This window comes from Gymnogyps californianus, chromosome 7 (assembly GCF_018139145.2).
Source record: "Gymnogyps californianus isolate 813 chromosome 7, ASM1813914v2, whole genome shotgun sequence".
Taxonomy (NCBI): Eukaryota; Metazoa; Chordata; class Aves; order Accipitriformes; family Cathartidae; genus Gymnogyps; species Gymnogyps californianus.
Window position 1 is genome coordinate 37,282,084 of NC_059477.1, and position 21,854 is coordinate 37,303,937.

The window sequence follows — 21,854 nt, forward strand, 5'->3', positions numbered from 1 at the left end:
GGTTACAATGGTTAGGAAACGGACGATATCTATCCTTTATCTTCATCTTTTTGTACTTTCTGTAGACAGATCACTGTGAAATATATTTAATTTTGTTTAGTCTTCTGCTTTAATTACCAGTGGCCTCCCATTCTAGATCGGGAGTTGTAAAGCATCTTTCTGAAGTCTGGGCTTTTGATGCCTAAATTCCAGTGGGCTTTTAATAAAATGTAGTTAATATTATTATTCACATTGTGCTGAGATGTTTCTTTTAATTGACTCAGATTTATTTCAAGGAAAGTGTAAACTTAACATGACTCTTCTAAAAATAATTAAATTCTAATTACAAAGCAGACTATTGACTAGGAAGTATTTACATCCTTCTCCTCATTTAAGCTACTGAACAGGATATTTAACTAAGCAATGAAACATTGTGGGTAAGTTTACTGCTGCGTCCTGAAAAGATCATCAGGAAGTGAAAAAAATCTATAGTAATGGGATTTACATCTGATTTTTAACCTTATTTTTCATGCTTCTTTTTTTGGTATGCCAAGAGCAGGCTACAATTTTAGCATGTTTGTGAGAGAATAATTGCAAATTGTGATGTGTCTAATGATAGCGTAATTACTTATGAGTCCTTGCTTACTTTTTTTTTTTTTGGTAATTTTTCATTCTAAATTCACATCTGACATTAAATAATGGCTTCTTCTTGCTTCTGCTGTGTCTCTCTCTATCCTGTTAATGTAAGGATTGGTAAATCTGCAGCTATTACATAGAGTACACGAGCAACACACAGAAATGTATAAAAAGTACTAACGAGACGAGTTCTGTGCAGTAGTGAAAGAGCGGTGGTAGGTTTGGTGAGTGTAATTTGGCCAGTCCTCTGCTACAACTGCTTTGTATTACTCCATGGCGGGGTTTAATGCTATTTTTAATGCTATTTGCTGTCCTAAGAAGTAAGTAGTAAATCCTTAATCAGTGTAATGTGTTTCAAGGTCCTATTGATGAGTAAAATAATGTTATGCTCTATAATGAAGTGAAACAATATTACTTTTGAATTTTTGCTTTAAAAACAAACTGGTGAAAACCAAAATTTTCCTGTACTGAAACTTCCACATCTCAAGAAATTAAACTGCCTTTGCTGAACTGCTTCAGAGAAATAAATGCTGAAAAAAGCTCATGATACAACTACGTTGCGATGCTTAGTCTTTGTGGTAGTTACTTTCCTCTGTTAATAAAAAGCCACCTAGTAGCTAGCCACATCATTTTGACTATTATTTTTAGTAAGATGACAGTATATACATAATCCGATATCTGGTTTTGAATTTTGTTGGCATTTGTATAGGAATATTCTTTTAAATCAAGGTGAAGTATCAAGGATGAACATTTATAATGTCAATGGACCTCTTCATGTAACTGAACTTCAAAAGCATAAAGGCTCATTTTTTTTGAATATTCAGTTTTTAAGCACATTGAATGCTGTTGAAAGCCTGTAGTTAGTGTAGTACAGCTTGTATAGCACAGTATAGTTTGATGCTGCCTTTTCCCATTCAAGATATGTGTCACAGCTGATTCCTTACCTTGGACTGATATCTTGGTGTGAAACAGAGGCATAAAAGGGACAAAGATTCTTCACGTAGCCTGAAGGATTCAACAAAAGCTGGAGCTGTCTAAACCTTGACAACTCTGAAAACCCCTCTTGCACCCTGCCTGCCCACCATGGGAGAAGGTGCCAGACCAAGGGTAGAGTTGCAGTCCTGGCCTGGAGGATGAGGGAGGAGGAGCACCCACAGAAGGGACATGGCAAGAGTGTGGGATGTGTTGGAGGAGAAGCTCGGCTATATCGAATTCCTATTTACTTTTCCTCCTTTATTAACAATGAAAAAAGAACAGGAATTTTTATTTATTTATTTTTATTTTTTATTACACAATGTCAAGCCCCTGGCTCTGGAGGATTGACTCCTCTATTCATGAAGAAGAAACAACGGGTTTACCAACAAAACCGCCATCAGCTGGATGAAATACCTGATATAATTGCAGCCATTATGGGGCTGTTTTTTGGTTTTTATGTGTGTGTTTGGTTTTGTAGTGTAAGCACATAACTGATTCCAGTGGTTTTAAAATAACTTTTAAAAAACTTGACTGGAGTAGCATTTCTTAATATAAATCAACCTATTTATTTTAAGTTCATTTTCTGCCTTGAAAAAATACAAAAGATAGGATAGTTGCAGTGTATTTTCAAGCAAGAATTATATATGCAATGTTCTTACCGAGTGAAATGGCTCTGTTATGAGGTATTGGAAAGTTTTTAAACTTAGAAACGAGATGAGACCCTCTTGAGACATGATCATCAAAATCCCTTTACTATGTTAAGATTCGGCCCCAGTGCTTTTCTCTACCTTTTCTTTTCAGTTTGTGAGCAATTTTGTACTTTATAGCCCTCAGATTATTTTTTTGGCTTGGTGGCTTTTTCTTGAATAATATTGTCCCAGAAAAATCTTTCTATTTAGCCTTGTCTGATTATGTTCACTTGCAAATCCTCAAATAAGATTCTTACGATTACATATATATGTTCATGTGCTCCAGAACTAAAAATGACATTGCTAGGTTTAATTTTTATTTAATTTCTCTTTCTGAATGACTGGCTTTACCACCTCTTATAGTGCCACGTGCTGCAAATAGAAACGACGTGCTCGACATACATCCCAGGGTAATTCAGAAGTCGATGCACGTGAGGTGCCTTCTCTGCTATCGGGGCTCTGCTCTCAGAGCAGCACCCGGCGGGACCTATCCTGCAGTGCATACACTATCATATCAAGTCAGTTTCTCCATTGCAAACTCCTCTTAAGAGTATGCTCTTATTTTCATAGTATTTATCCTCACCGTTTTATCACTGCGGATGATGATTCAACTGCTTCCCAGCGCAGTTTATTCCATTGACTAATTGCTCTATTAAGACAGTTTTCCTCTTATCTAACTTGACTTTCTTTTCCTATTAGATTGTTGTTCCTTTATGATCATTTTTATATTCATTTGTACAAATGAAATTAAATATTCATATTTCCTCAGGCTTTGGGATGCATTTTACTGCTACAGAAATGTGCCTGGCCTGCCTTTAATTTGAGATGTTGTGGGGCATTTTTTTTCCTGCTAGTTTCTCTGAGTGGTCTAGCGATGTGAGTACACTGGGAGGAGAAATGACTTCCAGCCTTTAGGAAGCGTTTAACCAATTTTAGGGACCAGCTGGTAGTTACTTACTTTTTAATACATGGCAGGGTATGGTTTGGATGCTACTGGGCATCAGGACAGATCCGTGGCAGGAGTATTGCATGGCATTTCTCAACACCCCCTCTTTTGCAGGTCACTGGGGCCGGTGCGTAGGTGACTGCGGCTCGGGGGGCGTTCGGAGTCGGGCCATCTGGTGCACCCACGCGGAGGGCTGGACAACGTACCACGCAAACTGTGACCAGAAGGACAAACCCGAAAGCCAGAGGAGGTGCTTTAAAGTCTGTGACTGGCACCTGGAGCTGTTCGAGTGGGAGGTTTCGGGATGGGACAGATGCGGGCTCATCCCCTTTGCTGGCGGTGAGGTGGGAGCCGGGGCTTGCGTCACCGCGCAGCACGGGCTGCAGCGCCGGAGCGTCCGCTGCCTCCAGAAGCTGAACAGAACCATTGTCGCCAACGAAATATGTGAGTATTTCATGCCGCAGCCGCCCGCTGAGCAAGCCTGCCTGGTGCCCTGCCCACGGGACTGCGTCGTGTCCGAGTTCTCTGGCTGGTCCGAGTGCGGCACGGGCTGTGCCAAGAGCTTGCAGCACCGGACGCGGGCGGTCATCGCTCCTCCTCTCTACGGGGGTGCCCCGTGCCCGAATCTGACTGAATCCAGAGCCTGCGGTGCTCCCGCCTGTCCTCTCGGGGAGGAGGAGCACACCTACAGCCTCCGAGTGGGGTCTTGGGGCGAATGCCGGCTGCCCCACTCTAGAGACGTCGACCTGGCGGGGAGGACTATGCCGGATTTCGGTTTGGACTCTGGAGAGCGGAGCGCGTCCGGACTTCAAGGCTATAAACCCCACCACCGTCCTGGGGAGGTGGAGATCGGTTACCAAACCAGGCAGGTCAGGTGTATAAGGAGCGATGGAAAAAACGCAGCGCTGAGGTAAGGGTGCTTCATCTTTTATTTCATCCCCAGTGGATTTATTTGACGGAACGCTTGCTCTGCGTGGCAGCACCACAGCAAACGCACTCCTGTCCTTGAGTTTTAAATGCAAATTTTTATGTGTTTTCTCGATGGTCTTTTTTTTGATTTAATTCCCTTCTTGTAAAGCTAGCATATGCTGAATATTTTGCATTCTTCTACGATTTGTGACTGCTTAATTCATTTTATGTTTTTAATAATTCTCTTCTGGTTTTTTTTGTTGTTGTTTCGAGGAAACATGGAGGAAATGGAATTATATATCACTTTGTACTGTTGCTGGGCCCTGGCTGTGGGAGAGGGAGGTTTCATTCTCAGTCATGTACTGCATATATTTGGCAGAAGAGGCTAAAATTGCACCAGCTTAAACTCCTTCATTCTTACATATCAACACTGGATAAAATAAGTCTGAAAAGTTTGGCCTTGTGAATTTACTAGAAGGTATTTCTTGGAAAGATAGATCAGTGAGCAAACCTGTGATTGTCCTGCTTACTGAGGAGCCTTCCCATCTGGGTGTAACTCTTGGGTGCTGATACAAGATAGGTGACTTGCATGTCTGTCTTTGGTAGTGGTTGTTGATTTCTGTCCTCACGTGTTTTATCTAACAAATTCTCTTAGTCTATGTAGGTTGCTTTGCTGTAATTCAAATGTGAACGTTACAGTAATATGCGGCAAATAATGGAAAGATTTATTCTCTCCATTTCTTGCTTTTAAACTGAAGCTATCTAAGCTCTGCCCTTTGACTTCAGGTTGGATTTGGGCAGGTGCCAGGAGCTATAGATGACTGAGAAATTGATTGAGTTCTGAAAAAGTCAAGATTTCTGGAGAACTTCTCATGTTCTGTTTTTCAGGGATATTAAAAGTTCTTGAAAAATCCTGCTTCTGAATTTTGCGGAAATCAATCTGTTTCTCAGTAACCTATAGCTCCTGGCACCTGCGCAAACTCAAATTGCAGAGAGAAGGGGTTATTTTATGTCCAATTCTCTACCCCTGTTAATGTCTGCAGCGGTTTTGCACACACACTGAGGTGAAAATACACATTCTAGCCTTTTTCTTGCGCCCTCCTATTACACCTATAGCAAAGTACGGATTTTTTTTTTTATTGGTTGGAAAAAAGTCAAGCTTTGTGAACTGTTCCAGCAGTTTCTAACATCTTGACTTTATTACTAGTCTCTAAATGTATGCTGATTCTAAATATACAGATTTTATGCTCATGTAGCTGCTTGAGTCACTTGTGATTTATGCCGCCGTGCGACCAGTAGCAGGTTTATGTCTGCTAACACTTGTTAGCTATTCTTCTGCCTCTTGTATCTCATTCCTTATCAGGGACTCCAGGAAGGGGATCCTGACTTTGTTAAAATTTCACTCTCTCTGCCCTCACGTGCTCATTGCTATATTTGCTGTAAGAATGGGGAATGGAAGACACTGTTTCTATAAATGTTTTCTCTTTGTTGTGCTACTGTGCGAGTTACACATTGAATTTCTGCAGAGGGTCCTGGGAGCTTTAGTTTTAGTTTTAGTGACTCCACCCCGATCGAGCTGTCTTCTGCCTTGCTCCTTTCTGGTTTTTTTTTTTGCTGATCTAAACCCCTTTTTGGGAGCTCCATTAGCTGCCTTCTGGCAGAGTTTTTCTGCTGAGGCTGTGTCTCAGATTTACTGCAGAGAGCGGAGCCTGACCCATCCCTTACTCTTACTTCAAATACAAGAGGAAGGCCCATTGATTGAATAGAGGACAAAAGGTCATGTCATCTTACATGACAGTGTCCAGATAGTCACACACTCTTCCTTTCTCCTTTTGCACCTAAAATCCAAACCTAAGAATCCAGCCTAAAATCCAATCCGTGTTTAATTCCAGGGCTGGAGTGTCACTGATATCAAATACCCCTGACAGTGACTCCCTTTAAGCATCCCCCAGTAATGTCCTCCTCGTTTTGTTGTGCAGCATATTTGCTGCCATTCTTCTGAAGAATGGACCCGATCTTGCAGGTGTCACTTTACAAGAGCGATGATATTTTGGCTACTGATAAAGAAGAGTACATGCATTTGCATAACCCTGTAGCGGGGTCTGGCCGGCAGCCAAGCGTCTGCTGTAAAACTGGAAGGAAGCTCCTTGTTTGTGCTTTTCCATTTTCCTGGCTGAGGTTTCCTATTTTGACTAACACTGTCGAGTAAGTACCAATGAGAGATACAAATTAAATTTCTGGAAAACTGAGGCAAGAGAGAGGAATATCCCAAGACGTGCTTTAACGGCAGGCTCTGAGCTGCTGGTCTGCCAGGGCTTTGCCCCCACCCTGCCTCCCGCCGCTGCCTGATTCTTGCAGGAAAGCAGCAGATAATGGGAGCGGTCAGCTAACCACCCCTGACTGGTCGAAGGCCACGTGAGGAGAGGAACCGTATGCTCATCTCGCCTCCTAATTTATAATGCAATGGCAAAGATGCCTAATTTACTATTAAGGTTGTTTAATTTACTGGTGTCCAATCTCAGGGCTGTGGAGCAGCCCGCGAGGCTGGCGAGCAGCAGCAGCCACTGTGCTCACTGATGGGAGAGGGTACCAGCTACGCTCCTCGACGTGAAAGAACAGTCTTTTGCCAAAAATTGGATTTTGGTGAGCTTGGGCGCAAGCTGGTTTTTAAAGACTAAAAGATTGAACGCATTCACTTCTTACAGATGCTGGATTACTGGCAGGACATTCATTTTGGCCTCTTCACTAACAAGTTTGCGATTGATGGGAATGGCAGATGGGGTGTCCTTTCTCTTGTGAAATAAGTAGCAGCGGTGGGAAACGTGCTTGATATTTGTTTTCAGTTTTTCACTGATGCTTAAGTTATGCCATTGAACCCTGCAAAAAGGATCCTTTGATTTTACAGTGATCCCTCAGGTGGGAGCTGAAGAATCCTTTGCGTTATAAGGAAAATACTTTTTTCATTTAAATAATTGGTCCTATGAAGATTTTTGTGTCTGTACGAGCCTTAAAGGTGCAAGCAAAAATCCTGGGAATTAAAAGGTAAAAACTGTAAACAGGAATTACTTGGAGAGGAGCACAAGCGTGTGGAAGATTAGATGTGCTGTATCAGGGAAACAGAGCTGGGGAATGTTTTTGATGAAATATTTTTTCAGTTTGGAGGTTCTACATTTGTCAAAATGAAAGGAAAAGGGAGAAAGGAAGAGGAAAGGGAGGGACAGACCTTTTTGAAAACACTTGAAATGAAGACAGTTGAGCAGCAGAACATCAATAGACCTTGAGACAGGCTCATTTCTGCTCAGAAACAATTTTGGTGGAGAAACTTTATCTTTGTGAAAATAGAAGGAAGATCTGATTTGAAGCTTTTAAAGACTCTATTTTAAAAAGCTGGAAATTTTTCTTTCATACTATTTCAGATAGAATTTAGATTTCATTCTATTTCAGAAAAAAGTTTTAGTTTTGCATTAAATCTCATATCCAGTAACAAATTCAAACATAAGCACTTCCATGCATTGGAAAAAAAAAAACCCTCTGAAAAAGTTGCAAGAAATGAATGTGCTAGAACTTCTTCTCTTTTTGGTTTTCTGTCTTGTCACAGTTGTAAAAATCTACTGAATACTGAGACAAAGGCACTTGTGTTCCTTTTTTTAATTAAAAAAAAAAAGTTGTTAGATGCTAAATTGTAATTTAGTGAAATGACTGCCCATAGCTAGACATTGAAATCCTAAATAAATTTAACCTGATTTTCTAACCTGATGTGTGTGCTCACTAAGCAAAATGAGAAGTTAAAGTCAGGAGCAAACAGTTTTAGGGTTTTTTTTATTATTATTATTTGGATTAGGAGTCTTTGTAGGTGCATATTTCTTAAACTCTTCATTCTATGTGTAAGATGACAACAATGATATAATAAAGTTGGATTTGGGTTTCTGTTTACTTTGCCTTTGTAAGTGAAATTCAGGTCAAACTCAGTCAAGGGATAACCCATCTGTCAAGGCTGAGGTAGAGCAGTATTCAGCTCTTTTGTTTGCCTCTGTAATTTGAATTTCCATTATCCATTTCCTAGTGGATTGTGCTTAACCACTGTGCTGTTGTATGTTTTTAGGAAAAAATTATTTGCAGTTTCTAGTGTTGACATTCTTCTGTTCTCTGGATGAATACAAAATTTTGCAGTCTGGAGGTGGAAACGCTGTGCTGTAACATGCTATTTGATGGTTATGATTCTGATCTGGGAGCGGAGATGTGTGTTCACATTCCTTCCAGCAGATGTAGGAATCAAGCCTCGGTGCTTAGGCTTGAAAACAAATCCCTGAGCTATTGGATAAGAAGGAGGTTTTATTTTCCAGTGTTCTTTTAAAAAGTTTTGTCTCTCATTTCCTTTGCTTTTATTAAAAGCACATGAAACAAAGGAACAGTGACCGCTTTTTTCATTTCAATGAGTAACATTTTACAAAGAGTGTCCAATAATAATTGGGCTTTTTTCTTCTGTTTTCAAATTGTGCTGAAAGCGAGCTGCTTCTGTAGCCCTAAGATTTCAATGTCTGCCTTGGTAGCGCAAATGTAAGTCAGCATTTATTTTTACTTGAAACAGAGGATCTGGTGCATTAAGTTCTGGAGACGCCAAAACTGCGATATCTTAGACACCGAAGCGCTGTGTTTGTTTGGATTATAGGTCTCCCAGCTCCCTTTCCCTTTGGTCAGTTGTATGGCAGGCAAACATTCCTCGTCTTCCTTTCCACCCTGGTGCAGAACAGGCTGGTGTTTCTTCTGCCAAAGAAGACTCCGCTGCACAGATTGAATATATGGTACTGCCAGTATCCAGAATAGCCCTGGCAGCCCTTGAGGACCCTAAAATACATTATGAATACTTGAAAGTATGCCTGTTAACATTGATTGCCAGTTTCCTGAGGGAAAAAAGTGTTTGGATGCTTTTAGAAACATGGCAAGACTGTGTCCATTATTAGACCCTAATATTATTAGCCAAGTGCAAAGAGCCGGTAGTGTTTATTCCAGCAGCCTGTGAGGTTGGGTCGTTGATGACAGAACAGGAGACGACGTTAGAAAAAGGGAAAAAATGAAAAAGCGTTATCAGTGTAGCTTTGCTCACTTCAGGATTTTCTTGCTCCGCAGCGCGTGGATTTGAGCACGTGTTCCCCGGTCAGGCTTGACACTTCTCAGGAGCCTTTCTGAGCTGCCGGGGAGGAGCCTGGCTCCTGAAGCGGTACCCTGTCCTGGTGCTGCCTTCCGTACCAGCAGCATGGGCATGGTGATAGCTTCTTCATGTGTCAAATTATTTTGGAGATGATTCTTTCAGTATAAAAGGTTCAACAGTAACCACCTGTCTCATCCTCTAATGTAAGGAAATGCATTCACCTTTCATTCTGAATACATTGATACGGTTGCGAAAGGAAACCAGGGATAATTTCTGTGCTGTGCCCAGCCTGATTTAATGATGCACTACTCCTGGATGGTGTCGCTCCTTTTTCCTGCTGGTAGATGTTGTTTCCACTCATTTCCTTGCGGTGGATGTGATGACTGTGTGACTGTAAGGCATGTAGCACAGATGCACTGAGCTGCTGGAAAATTTACTTTTTTTTGGTGAGTTGCTTTTTGTCCAGAACAGAAAGGTGGTGTGGTTCAGCCTGGGGCTGCACAATTACTGTGTAGCGGGGGGGAGCATGTGGCTGGAGATGGAGGAGAAGAGCAGCGCTGCTCCGTTGGCAGCAGCCTGTAGTTACACAGTCACAGGGGACGTGGAGCTGCACAGTCAGAGTGGTACACAGGGCCTCTTTTCCTCTTCCTCTTCTTGCTTTTCTGCTTGTAGCTGCAGGACTATGCCAGTGTAAGAGGCATGAGTAGGTTTCCTTTGGTTTAGTGGTTTGTTTTTTTTTTTATATGTGGCTTATTCCGCTTCAGTATGCAAAAGAGTAAGAGGGCTCTCTGCCACTTGAGTGAGTTAGGCTTCGTGCTGCTGCTGTCTGCTAACTAACAGATCCATCTTACACTGCAGGCAACGTAAGGTATGTTGTGAAACGATTCCTGTAGCTTTACAGTAGCAATCCAAGCATGTAACATAGGAAGAAGCATCAATCACATAAGTACCCTACTATATCACAGTTACTAGATTGACTCCCAAGAGGAAGATCTAACCTGATACATTAATATGTGGAAAGCTAGTTTATGTTAGTTTATGTAGGGCTTAGGTAGTATCTCCTGTCCCTAAGACCTCCTTCCTCTCCCTGCCTGTTCAGATACAGCCACAGCAGCGCAAATACAAGTCTGGTCTGCAGCCTCAGGTCGGCAAGTGTCTCGCACGTCTGGGCTTTATCTGTATTAGATTGTCCTAAACACATGTGCGACATAAAAGACTGTGTCTGAATTTCATGCAAAAGCATGTTTTTACATTTGTCTTTGTGTTGCTCGGTGTCACAATTAATTTGACTTTGAGGCTCTGAATGAGTAGGTACAAGTTAATTAGATTTGCTTTCTGTTAGGCGGTTGCATGTAATTCTCCCTCAAAAACATCTACTTGAGCAGATGGATGGAAATTGCCAGCTCCACGTCTTGTTCACCTTAAGGTCAACAAAGTTATCTCTTTAGGCTTTTATAGTAGGAGCGGTGGAGGGATTTTCAGGGAAAGAAACAGCTATTCAGTCTTTGCATGCTTCAAAGGCTTTTGCAAATAGCAAAGATGATTGCTGGGCAGAGATGTCTTTTGCCGCCAGAGTGTCGGCATAGGTTTGAATCCATTAGGAGAGGTATTGTAGGTATTGTCTCGCTAAGAATTGGGGCTAGCAATATTAATTTTAAGGAAGACCCCAAAGCAGATTTTTAAAGACTTCATTTTGTTTGGTATTTCAGTGAAGATCAGGCAAGACTTAAATCTACTTTGCAGTGGCGCAACCCCAAAAATGGATTTGGGTTTTCGTACTGGTGTCTGAATGCAAAGTTTTGATCACTCTTTGACTCTTTGGTTGACCTCCGGCTGGGGTGAGGTGGAGCAGCAGCAGCCGTGCTCTGCGGGGTCCCTCCCAGCACGCGCTGGGCAGGAGAGCCGTCAGCTGGCTGAGACAGAAGCGGAGGAGCAAGGGAGGGTGGTGGCCTTAGTCTGGAGGTTTTTCTTCTCCCAGAAGTATTTGCTACATTTGCCATACTTTTCTGTATTGTGAAAAACTGCAGTAACTTTGGAACTCTTAAAAATTTTATTCTGGGACTTCGTATCTTGATACCAAACCTCAACAGTTGGCAGCTTTTAAAATTTGGTTTTCCATTGTGTTGGGCCTTGGGTGGTGTCTTTACATGTTACAGAAAGAATGAGGATCATGTCCTAATGTCAGCAGGAGTAATTGAGTCCCAAAATACAGCCACAGTTGCAGCATTCCTGGGTCTCTGGTGGTTTGTCAGGTTTGGAAACCCTCTTGACCTTATTTGACAGCATTTGTTTGATAACAGCCTCACAGAACCAACACCTTTCTTACTAGTGTGTGACTAATTATTTTGTAAAAGAGCAGAGCTGCTCAGCAGGACGTGCTGACACCTGGACGGATGGATGGATGGCAGACAGCTAGTCCTGTGCGCGGGGTGATGGGAATGGTTACCAGTGGCAGTGTTTCTCTTGAGCTTGGCTTTTATTTTCCATCCTGGATAAACTGTGAAATTCTAACTGCACAGGAGCAAATATAGTGCCTTTTGCATCTGTTTTAACTTGAAATAAATGAGGGATATTATGTGCAAACTACTCGGCATGCAAGATGGTACGCAGAACTCACTGGAAATGCATTATGTGCACTGCATTACAGCTTCTTTTACTTTCATTGTATTGGTGTTGATGCAGGTCTTCTGATTGACCCCAAATGACCATGGATTTCTTCTAGTCTGAGGCCAGACCCTGACTTAGGGTGAAATATTTGGGGGGTTTGGGTTGAAAAAAAAGAAATTTATTAAGCAAGACCTCCTAAGTTGTTTCATTGTGTTCTTATTGCAGCCTCTGCCTGCAAGATCCTGTCCCTTTGACCTTCAAGTCCTGTGTCATCGCTAAAGACTGCGAAACGTCCGAGTGGTCCGCATGGAGCGCCTGCTCGCGGACCTGCGGCTGGGGAGATCTCGCCCCGGGCTTTCGGAGCCGGCGCCGCAGCGTGCAGAGCGTGGCGATGGGCGCCGGGAAGCAATGCCCGGAGCTGGAAGAGAAGGAAGTGTGCAGTATGGGAGGGAAAGAGCTGCTGCAGCCTTGCCCCAGGTATAGCGAGTGCTTTTAGCCCAGTTTTGTGAAGTAAAGAAGCCCCTGTTTGATGACTGCCTTGTGCAAAGCAAATCTTCCTTGCTCAGTGTTTGTGCGTGGAGAGGGTCGCATGTCATGCTTTCTGTCTGTGTCTAAAAGATCATTGATTTGATCATTGTTCACTATGATTAGCAGTATTATTTATTGTTAGTAATATTCTTGTAATTGTTGCTATTGTCGTTATTGCTATTACAATAATTACACTTATATATAGAAATAAATTTAAATTACACCCGCTACAGTTTATATTTTCATATTTTAAAAATTGAGAGCAGATACTCTTGTTCTCTGAAGGGGCTTTCATACTGATTGCTGTTTCGGAGAATTTCCTCAGCTGCACAGAGACTGGGCAGGTCTCCATGGCTGTGCTTTTATTGGCTTTGAAATTGTAATTTTTACATAAGATTTAACGATTCCCCTTCATCTCCTTATAAAAAAATCCCAGTCCTCCTTGAGGAAAATGGGAACTGATCAGAGGTAATAGCTTGGACTTTACTCAGCTTCCTTCTGGGTACTTCTTGAAATGGGAAACTTTGCAGTCCCTGAGCGCTTGTTTGGTTTATGGCAATCTTTGTTCTGGCAGAAGGTGAGGATCTCGCCTGTCTGGTCTGCAAATCCATGCCGTTATGCTTGGTCAGGCTAGCATAGGGGGTTGCTAGTTTGCTTTGCAAAGAAAATAAAATATTGCTTAATTTTTCATGTGATATGTTCTGAGATTGACTGTAAAATGCTTCAAGATTGATAAAATTTTATATGCATGCAGACAAATCTCCCTGTCTGTGAATGAGTGTGTTTAATAGGAGGTCTATTCAGTGATCAAGTCATGAGTTTCTGGGGCTTTGCCAGATACTGCCAAAACCTTTGATAAAGCCTTTGCAAGATACATTTCTTAGGAAGGCATAACCTGTAAAAGTGTCTCTATATCGTCGGGTTCATTCAAAATCAAATGCTGATCATTTTTATGCACCCTGCTAGCAGAAGAGAGGAAGTATAAAAAAAAAAATATTCTGTTGCTTGATTACATCCAACGAAAAGGCTCTCACAGAGTGATTTTTGCTCCTGCCCAAACGCACATCAATTTCAAAGACAATAGATTAACACATTGTCTCGATGATTTTGTATTGGAGCGTGGGTGCAGGTGACACCTGATTGGGATACACTGGCTGGTAGTTAATCAGGGAGTGAACAGACATGTGCCTGTCCCTAGTTTCTCACTTCTGCTTTTTGACATTGCACTGTATTGAAGTGCAAACGGTTGTAGGGGCTTGGTGTAGGGCCAGGAGAGCCCAAAAGGCGAGAACCTGCATAACACTGATAATTTTCTGGAGGTGCCACACTTACTATAGAAGGAAACCTCTTGTTCTTTCGATATCTCGCTGCTATGCCCAGGTTTTCGTGAACCTATGAAGTCTTAAACATTCCCCGTCCTGCCGTACCTGCATACCTTCAGTTCTTCAGGCAATACCTCCAGTAAAGTATCTGCATGAGCTAGGATAAACTGCCTAATGAGCTAGCCCAGAAAAATAACATTAGACTTACAGGTTAATAGAGCCACTTAACTAAAAATATTGCAACCGTTCTCCCCCCCCCCCCCCCCAACCTCTCTGGTATTTAGTTAATTGTTATTTCTAGGGATGTAATATCTCAAAATGCAGGTGGTAGGCTATGACCGTCTCACACTCTGCAGTGTTGAGGAGAATTTTACAGTAGCGCCTAGTTAGTAGACTTTGATTTGGCCATTCAATGCTGCAGAAACGAGCAGGAATGAAAAGCTATAATGTTGCAGTATGTGCTGTGGATCTACAGGATCTAAGGCTATGGGGGCCAGAATTTTGTATTAATGAACAGAAGTCAAACGTTTTTAAATATGTTATTTAAGTGTCAGCAGCTGGTAAAGGATGTTATTGGTCCACGTTACAGTTTACAGCCTAGTGATTTGGTGTTGGTCTTTGGGAATTGGTGACCGAGATACTGGAAGTACTTGAGATTGAAAAGCAGTAGCTTTCAGCCATAGAGGGGTATAGTGTTAATCCCTATGAAATAATATAAGAAGTCTTTGATGCTCCTATTCTCCTTATTTGAGCATATTCTCTTTGCAGTGTAATACCTAGAAGGATTATGCTTTTTTCCCCCTTAAATATATGCCACCTCATCTGTGGCTTTGCTGAGGCTTACCAAACAGTTATCTTTTCTTTCTTCCCCTTACAAGAAGGTGATGAATTTAAGGAGATTCAGTAGCAGAAATAAAAGGCTCTCTCCTTCATTTGTCTGGTCTCAACACAAACTGTTCATTCTTTCTTTCTGGCTTGTGTTTGCCTAATCAGATTAGTCTTAAAATGTTCCAGTTCCTGGAAATCTGCTCTTTGCTATTTTTTGGTTGATTTTAAGACGAGTAGCCTTTCCTTTAGCTTTATTCTTTGGGCAAGAATTTTCCGAAGCGTGCTCCAGGCACAGCAAAAAAAATGAGTGAGGACATAGACCAGAAAGAGAGCAAGTCTCTGAGCAGGAGAAGGAAGGGGATTCTCTAGAGGCTGTTTTTTAATGCAGGGACAGAGAGCACTCCATGACTGAATGAAGGTACATATTGTGGACTACGTCCACCGACATAGAAAAGCAGCAGCTCAAGAGGTAGCACTCGCAGAGTTGTACTCAGCAGGGGGAGAAGGGTGAAGTTATATTCCAGCCACCTAAAAGGATCCAGAGGGGAAAAAAATACTTTCAGCTTCAAAACTGCCCTATTAAGTATTACCTCTATGTCTGTGGCAAGGCTACAAGTTAAAGGTCCCATGGCAGGTACATGGCAATTACTATAAATTTGCTGTTAAATGGGAAGGCCTTTTAATTTTATGGCTGAAGTTTACGATAACTTCTTTAATCAATAGTTTAAATACAAAAAAATAAAACACTTTAACTGCACGTAGAACTCCAGAGCTTTGTGCTTTGTTTTACTTTTGGTTATTTGTTCTGAAGGGATTAGATTAAGTGCTTAAAAAGCTTAAATACATAGGAGGTGATTCTGCTTTCTTTTATTGTGATATAAATTTGGGATAGTTCAATTAAAGTGAATGGGTATATACAGGTATAAAACTTGTGTAAGCGCTAAGAGCATAAGTCCTATACACTAAAGAGACCAAGAGGTTACTATAAATTGGAAAGATATTGAGCACTTGTTTGTTGCAGAACTGTCACTGAGTCGTAAGTTTTAAAACAATCTATTATATCATTTTTAACCTTGATGTGTAGCTTTCATGTTCACTGGGAATAGATAGATTTTCCAGAATTATGATTATGTCTTTAAATCTTTCATTTTGGTTGCTATGTTACAAGACAGGGATTTAGAAAAAAACCTCTTTGCTTTGTTGGAAATTCAAAGCTTTTCAGAAGTTAAATGATGGAAAACGGGAAAGTTTTAAGACCTGATTTTTTCAAAAGGCTTGAGGTTACTGCTGAGATACAGGTGTGATGGTATCACTTTGTAAATGAGGCCCATTATGTGCCCCAATTAAAGATAAGGCATTAGTGTGAAGTAGGAAAGGCTTGAAAGGAAATGCAGTGAACCATGCTAGTAGGCTGCTGGAGTTACGCTTTGGGAGTGGTAGCAACACTACTCTTCAGCCCTTTGACCTTCACCGATCTCAGGCACGAAGCAACGACCTCCATTCAGCTGGGCAGCTTTGTTGCCTCCCCTCAGATCAGGAACCATCCATGGTGAAGCTTTGGTTCTCCAGCTCCACTCTGGACACTTCTCCTGCGGCTGCAGTTGGGTGTCACAGTGCAAGAGCACACTTTGCCTTGATCATAACAGAAACCTGCGGGACCTGCTCTTCTGCTTCCTCAACCGACTGTTTAGCAGGGAAATTCAGAGCACCGCTTATGATGAGAAAAGCTGTTCAGCGTTATCAGCCAAGTTCCCTCCTAAATACCTCAAGCACGCACTTTATTGTTTCTAAACTAGCAGTTTTTGCTTGCCCATTTTCTTAAGCAGACTGATATAACTGTCTGTGGATTCTGGAGTCCCCATTTGGGACGTTATCTAGCTAGTCCTCTAACCATCAGCAATGGGGTCTGTCAATCTTTGAAGTAGCTAGACCTCCTGTAATCTAAGAGGTCTGTGGATAAATACGGGTCACAGCTAGGATTACAACTATACTGAGTTTGCATCAGTCTAACTAGATATTGGTAGGAGTTAAAATGAGATGTTAAATCTATTGACATTTGAAATTGTCGTCACCGACAGGTTTTGGCATAGGGATCACAAGAGTACACTGGAGCTGACCAACGTTGATCCAAATGTATAATGTCCCTTCCACTTCCTGAGTTATCACAGTCTTCACCGTCTGGGGATGGTGAACGGGGTGGCTGGATGGTATTGGCCTCTTAGCTTAACGCTGGTGTAGCGCATTTCTGGTATGGTCTGCTCTAACAACAGAATGTCCATAGTGGCATTGGTGGCTTTGGTCATCTTCGTTCAGTTGGAGAAATTACAGTCATGTGGTAAACCCACTGTGGATATTGCTAGTAATTTGCAGGTGCTGGCTTGAGGTTGCCAAAGTTACAAAAACCCCCAAGTATTTGCCAGCCAGTAATCTTGTTTTTTTGCTAATGGCTATTAACAAGCTTCTGATTAAATATAAATAGAGATTATGCAGTCAGTTTCTCTTCGTTAAGTAATGTTAATTCTCATTGTCTTTAGTGTAGTCCATAGAAGGGCAAACTAATACCAAGTATCGGCCACGCTGCTTAGAACCCTGGAAAGAGTCTGCCACAAAGCTGTCCGAAGTCACTGCATCCATCTGGAAAGGTCTTGCATTAGGTTTCCCACTCAGTGGGATAGCAATCCCTGGGATACGTTTCTGGTGTAGTGGGCTTGTTAATGGCTGTGAAAATGTGTACCTTTTAAACAACTAATGCTTGGGGGTCAGGATTTGTTACCGGAAAGCTCCGGACAGCTGCAGGTATGTCCAGCTGGGAAAAAGCAAGATGGGCTGATGGGGGCTGATGGGGCTGAGGCTTTAAGCTGCTCACAGCAGAGCAGGCGCTGGCTGGAGCACCCGATAGCTGTTCATTAAAGACTGCTCTGCGATGTAGCACAGTATCCAGTTACTCTGTGAAAATATCTAAAGCGATTTTTTTTAGATTCAGGGGCTGATGAAGTTTAATTATCTCTGAGCTCAGATTTAGTTATTTTGCATAATTTTAATCACTGATGGCCTAATTTTCATAGGTGTTAACTCCCACAGCTCACGCTGAATAGGAGAAGCAGGTGCTCACACCTCTGGAAATGAGTCTTTAGGATCCAGAGTTCACAGCTGACTACCTAAGCCAGATATTGATAATCAGTTTTTCTTTAGTCGATTATTGTTTTAAGAAATACTTCCCTAAACCAGCTATTTCCATGGCTGTGGAAAGATGTGTGTGTTCTATATTTAAGCTTCTAGTTTTGAAAGTGTAGACCTGAAGAGCACAATGTCCTGAAGTGGTGTTGAGGAGGAATCCTCTTCACCCAGTGTTTGATGAAGAGCACTTTTCATTGCCTTTATGATAAGAGCAAGGTTGCATCTAACACTGCAGGCCCAAGAAATGTGATTAGGAATTCCCGGAAGGAACTAGTAGAAGAAAAAATTCATGGCTGTGCTTTATATGTTGTGGGAGTTCAAGTATTTCATGCTTGTCATTAGAAGTGTATTCTTCATTGTTTTCTCTGTTGGTAATCAACACTGTGAGTGTATCCAAATTTGCACATGATACTGTATGCTATTTAAGAGAGCAAAACAGCTCATCTGAAAAGTACCTGTAAATTAAAAGTAATTGGCAGTATTCACAAACGTTTGCCATGAGTATGTTACAAAATTCATAAGTGCTTTGTGGCTAGAAATCATTCTTATGCCCATATTTACAACTTAAGAAGTTAAGAGAAAATTGATGTATGCTCAGGCAAACTAATGTACTTATTTTTTGTATAATTTTGAGATGCATGTTTCCTTGCCGTAGCTGTAGTCAGGAACAGATACTTGCCATGGAGAATACACAGAATTACAACATGGAAGGCTTTTTCTGCAGAGGTACCCTGTTGCGCTTGAGTTTACAGTGATCAGTCAGCAGGTTAACAAACATACGTAGTTTAACAACTGTGGATCTGCTGTAAGAGGAGAGAGTGTTTGTGTTGAGGATAAAAGAAGGGAATTACTTTACATAGTTTACACTACACAAAACCCAAAGATTGTATGGAAAAAGTAAACTATGAAATTTAGAGGAGCAAAGGAGTAAAGCAGCAGAAGTGTGAACAGATTGGTTATAAAAACAATATTGCCTAAGATTTGCGTTCGGGAAGCTAAGAAAGACTTCAGGCTCTTATTTACTCCCCTGATACTGTGACCTGTGAATCAAAATGAATTATGCCTGTGAAAACTGTTGTATTAGAAATATGCTCTACATTTTCAGACACGGTGGGGAAATAACTTTTGCTTTCCACTGATACACAATACTGTTTTCCCTATAGTTTTAATGAGTTCTTCCTGGCATTTAAGCTGGTACATACCAGTGACGATTGTCTGTACAGCATACACATATCTGTGCCCAAGAACGTTATCCTTACCCTTGAAAACCATTAATGCTCTTTAGGTGTGAACAGAATATGGAATGGAAGTATTTTTATCTAGAGCTTGCTGAGTATCACAACTTCTGGAAACTGAAATGAGAGAACTGAGTTACTTTAGCCAATCCCTTGAAGAAATTGGTAGTACCCTAGGTGTTTATAAAGCTGTCACCTGTGGAAAAGCTGCCTGGTGCTTGGAGCTCCGTTGACGTATGTAGGGTTTAAGCTATTAAGTGCATTTCAGAGTGAGGCGTTCAGCTCTTGGCAGAGAGGGGTGGTTTAGTGGTTTGAGCCACATGTTTGAAAACTAGTTTTCGCACTTAATCGAACCTCTTTATCTTTGTTTCTTCTTTGCACCCTGCTCAAAGGTGTTGTCAGGATGATTTAGTGTTTCAGAATGCTTTGGAGATTAGTGCTATGTGAAAAGTTTTACACAAGTACTCCAGACAAATAGCAAATACTTAATCTTTGTAAATGTAACATTCAAAATGTTTCAAAACATTCCCTGATTTGGACAGGGAAGTGCTGCTATAAAGATTAAACCAATTGTGTTTTTTCATCTAATGAAGTACCACTCCCTCACCCATAGCCTGTCAAAAACTCTTGTTTTACCTGCTCTCTTTTATTTCCAAAGGTTTGCCTGGAGGACTTCTGAATGGAAAGCTTGCCAAGTGTCTCTCCTCCTTGACCAGCAGGACCCTCGCCACCACAAGCATGTAGGCCTTTGTGGAGGTGGCATACAAACCCGGGAGGTCTACTGCGTCAAAATCACCATGGAACTTGGGATGCACCGACTGAAGGAAGGTACGTGCGTACGGTCATTCTGAAATGTCTGGCCCAAGTAGATCTGAGTAAGAGAAATTGGGGGAAGAAAAAAACCTAGGTAACACGCAATCATTAGTGGGCTTTGGCTAGCTGATGCCCTCATTGTATCCATGCTTACGCAGGGAGGTGTTACTCAGCATCAGAGGAAGCAGGAGGGCATGGTCCTCAGGGTCCTGAGGAACTGCCAGGAGCCACAGCCTTCCCGGGTGAATTGCTGCCAGTTCTGTAGGTTACTTGTGTGGGAGGGTTTCAAAGGATGAAGGAGCTAAATTTTACTTGGAGTTGAGTTTTCTTCCTCTCTTGTGTATCAGGTAGCCCAGCCCCTTGGTAGCTGAATAAACCACATTTATCTGTGGTTTTAGTCCTGGTTTAGAGTATAAAAAAAGATGTCACACTCCATTCCGGGTATGGCTTTAGCTTCTGCTTCAGATTGATACACAATCCTTCTTGTGATTTGAAGGGGAAAGCAAAAATAATATTGTCACAACTTCTGAGCAGACAGACGGTTTTTGGACTCTGGAAGTGAGTTATATTTCTTTTAGAAGAATAATGAGTAGATACAGATGCATGATGAATAATTCATCTTGGGCTGTTTTATTTACTCTAGGTAGTGCTCTTGCAGAATATGTTTTTGAGCAGAGATGTAAGATAATAAGAACACAATATCATATCTTAGATTTATTTACTTACAAAGGCAAAGCAAATGTTTCCTGGACACCCAGTGTGTCCTAGCATCCCGCACAGACTCTGAAATTATAGAAAACCAGACCCGTTTTAATCTCTACTCAGTTCATGCATAGCTGCTGCTTCACCTCTCCCAAACATCTGGCACTACCTTGCTCTCCCAACACGAACCCCCCTCTGTTGTTCTGCACAAGCGTGCGATGCACACGACTTTCAAAGTAAAAGTGCTGTTGATGAGAGGTGTGTAACATTCCTTGACTGTCTTCATCCTTCTGACCGCTTCTGTGGTCCATGCAGCCACTGTATGGCAAGTTAGTGAGCAGCAAGCTTTAACTGACTTCATTCATACTTTATTCTTTTTCAGTATTGTGAATTATTCAAGAAGATTAGAGGAGTGCATCTGAAACCCTTACACCAACATAATTTGTAACAGAATTGGTGCTATATATCCAGTGTGTGATCACCTGCAGGTTTTTCCCTTGTTCAAAGTTCAGTGCAACTTAAAAATTGCAAGCCCTCCGCTCAACAAAAAGAAAACACTGGGATACCTTTTGTTTTTACAGCAACTGAAAAAACCAAAGTGCAGAGCAATTGTGCAAGGTATAAATTATTACTGCCATTTCAAGGCAGTAGTGCAGATTTGCAGTAGTCCTTAGAAAGTGAGAACTCCATCTACTGTCAACATAATCGCATGCAAATAGAAAGAGGGAAAGCCTTCCCTATTATCCCTCCCTATCCAGTAATATTCAGCGTGCCTCATTTACTAGCTGATCAATTTTTGTTCATTGAATAAATAAGGAATGACATCTTTTCTGGCCTCTTTTCTGGCAATCTGAACTGATAGAATACTTTTATTCATCACTAGGGCATCTCGTGTTTTATTGTACCATTTTTTCAGTGATGGGGGAGAAGATGAGGAATTTAATCCTTCTATGTGTAAGCAAATATAGAGTCTAATTGCTACCATCAGAAGTACAGTAGTTTTTCTTTCTTCACCTCTTGAGTGTCCTTAAAGGGATCATTCAGGAATCAAACAAGCGAGTCTAATAGGATATTACCATCCATCACAGTTGTTATTCTTCTGGTTACTTCCAATGAGAACTTGGACCTAGGCCCAATGACATATGTGAAAGAAGATTTTGTCCCGTGGTCCCTGCAGCAGCATTCTTGGATAAAATATGTTGAATCCTAGTAGGAGACAGGTACCATCTGTGATGTATTTATACATATTGCTCAAACCTCTTTTATCCCCCAAGGATATCTCTCCCATTTTTCATTTGCTTAGTCTTCCCACCTATTTCTTCTTTTATTAAAATGTGTATATTTAGAAAGGGAGCTCCT

General features: G+C 41.5%; 1 protein-coding gene across 1 annotated transcript in view; it reads left to right on the forward strand.

The window, feature by feature from the left end:
* THSD7B (thrombospondin type 1 domain containing 7B) overlaps nt 1-21,854 on the forward strand; it is a 276,547-nt gene that overhangs the window by 57,723 nt on the left and 196,970 nt on the right. The window contains exons 3-5 of the mRNA XM_050900047.1: nt 3,340-4,135; nt 12,116-12,367; nt 19,639-19,808. Coding sequence (XP_050756004.1) covers nt 3,340-4,135; nt 12,116-12,367; nt 19,639-19,808 — 1,218 coding nt within the window. The remainder of the gene's footprint in view (nt 1-3,339; nt 4,136-12,115; nt 12,368-19,638; nt 19,809-21,854) is intronic.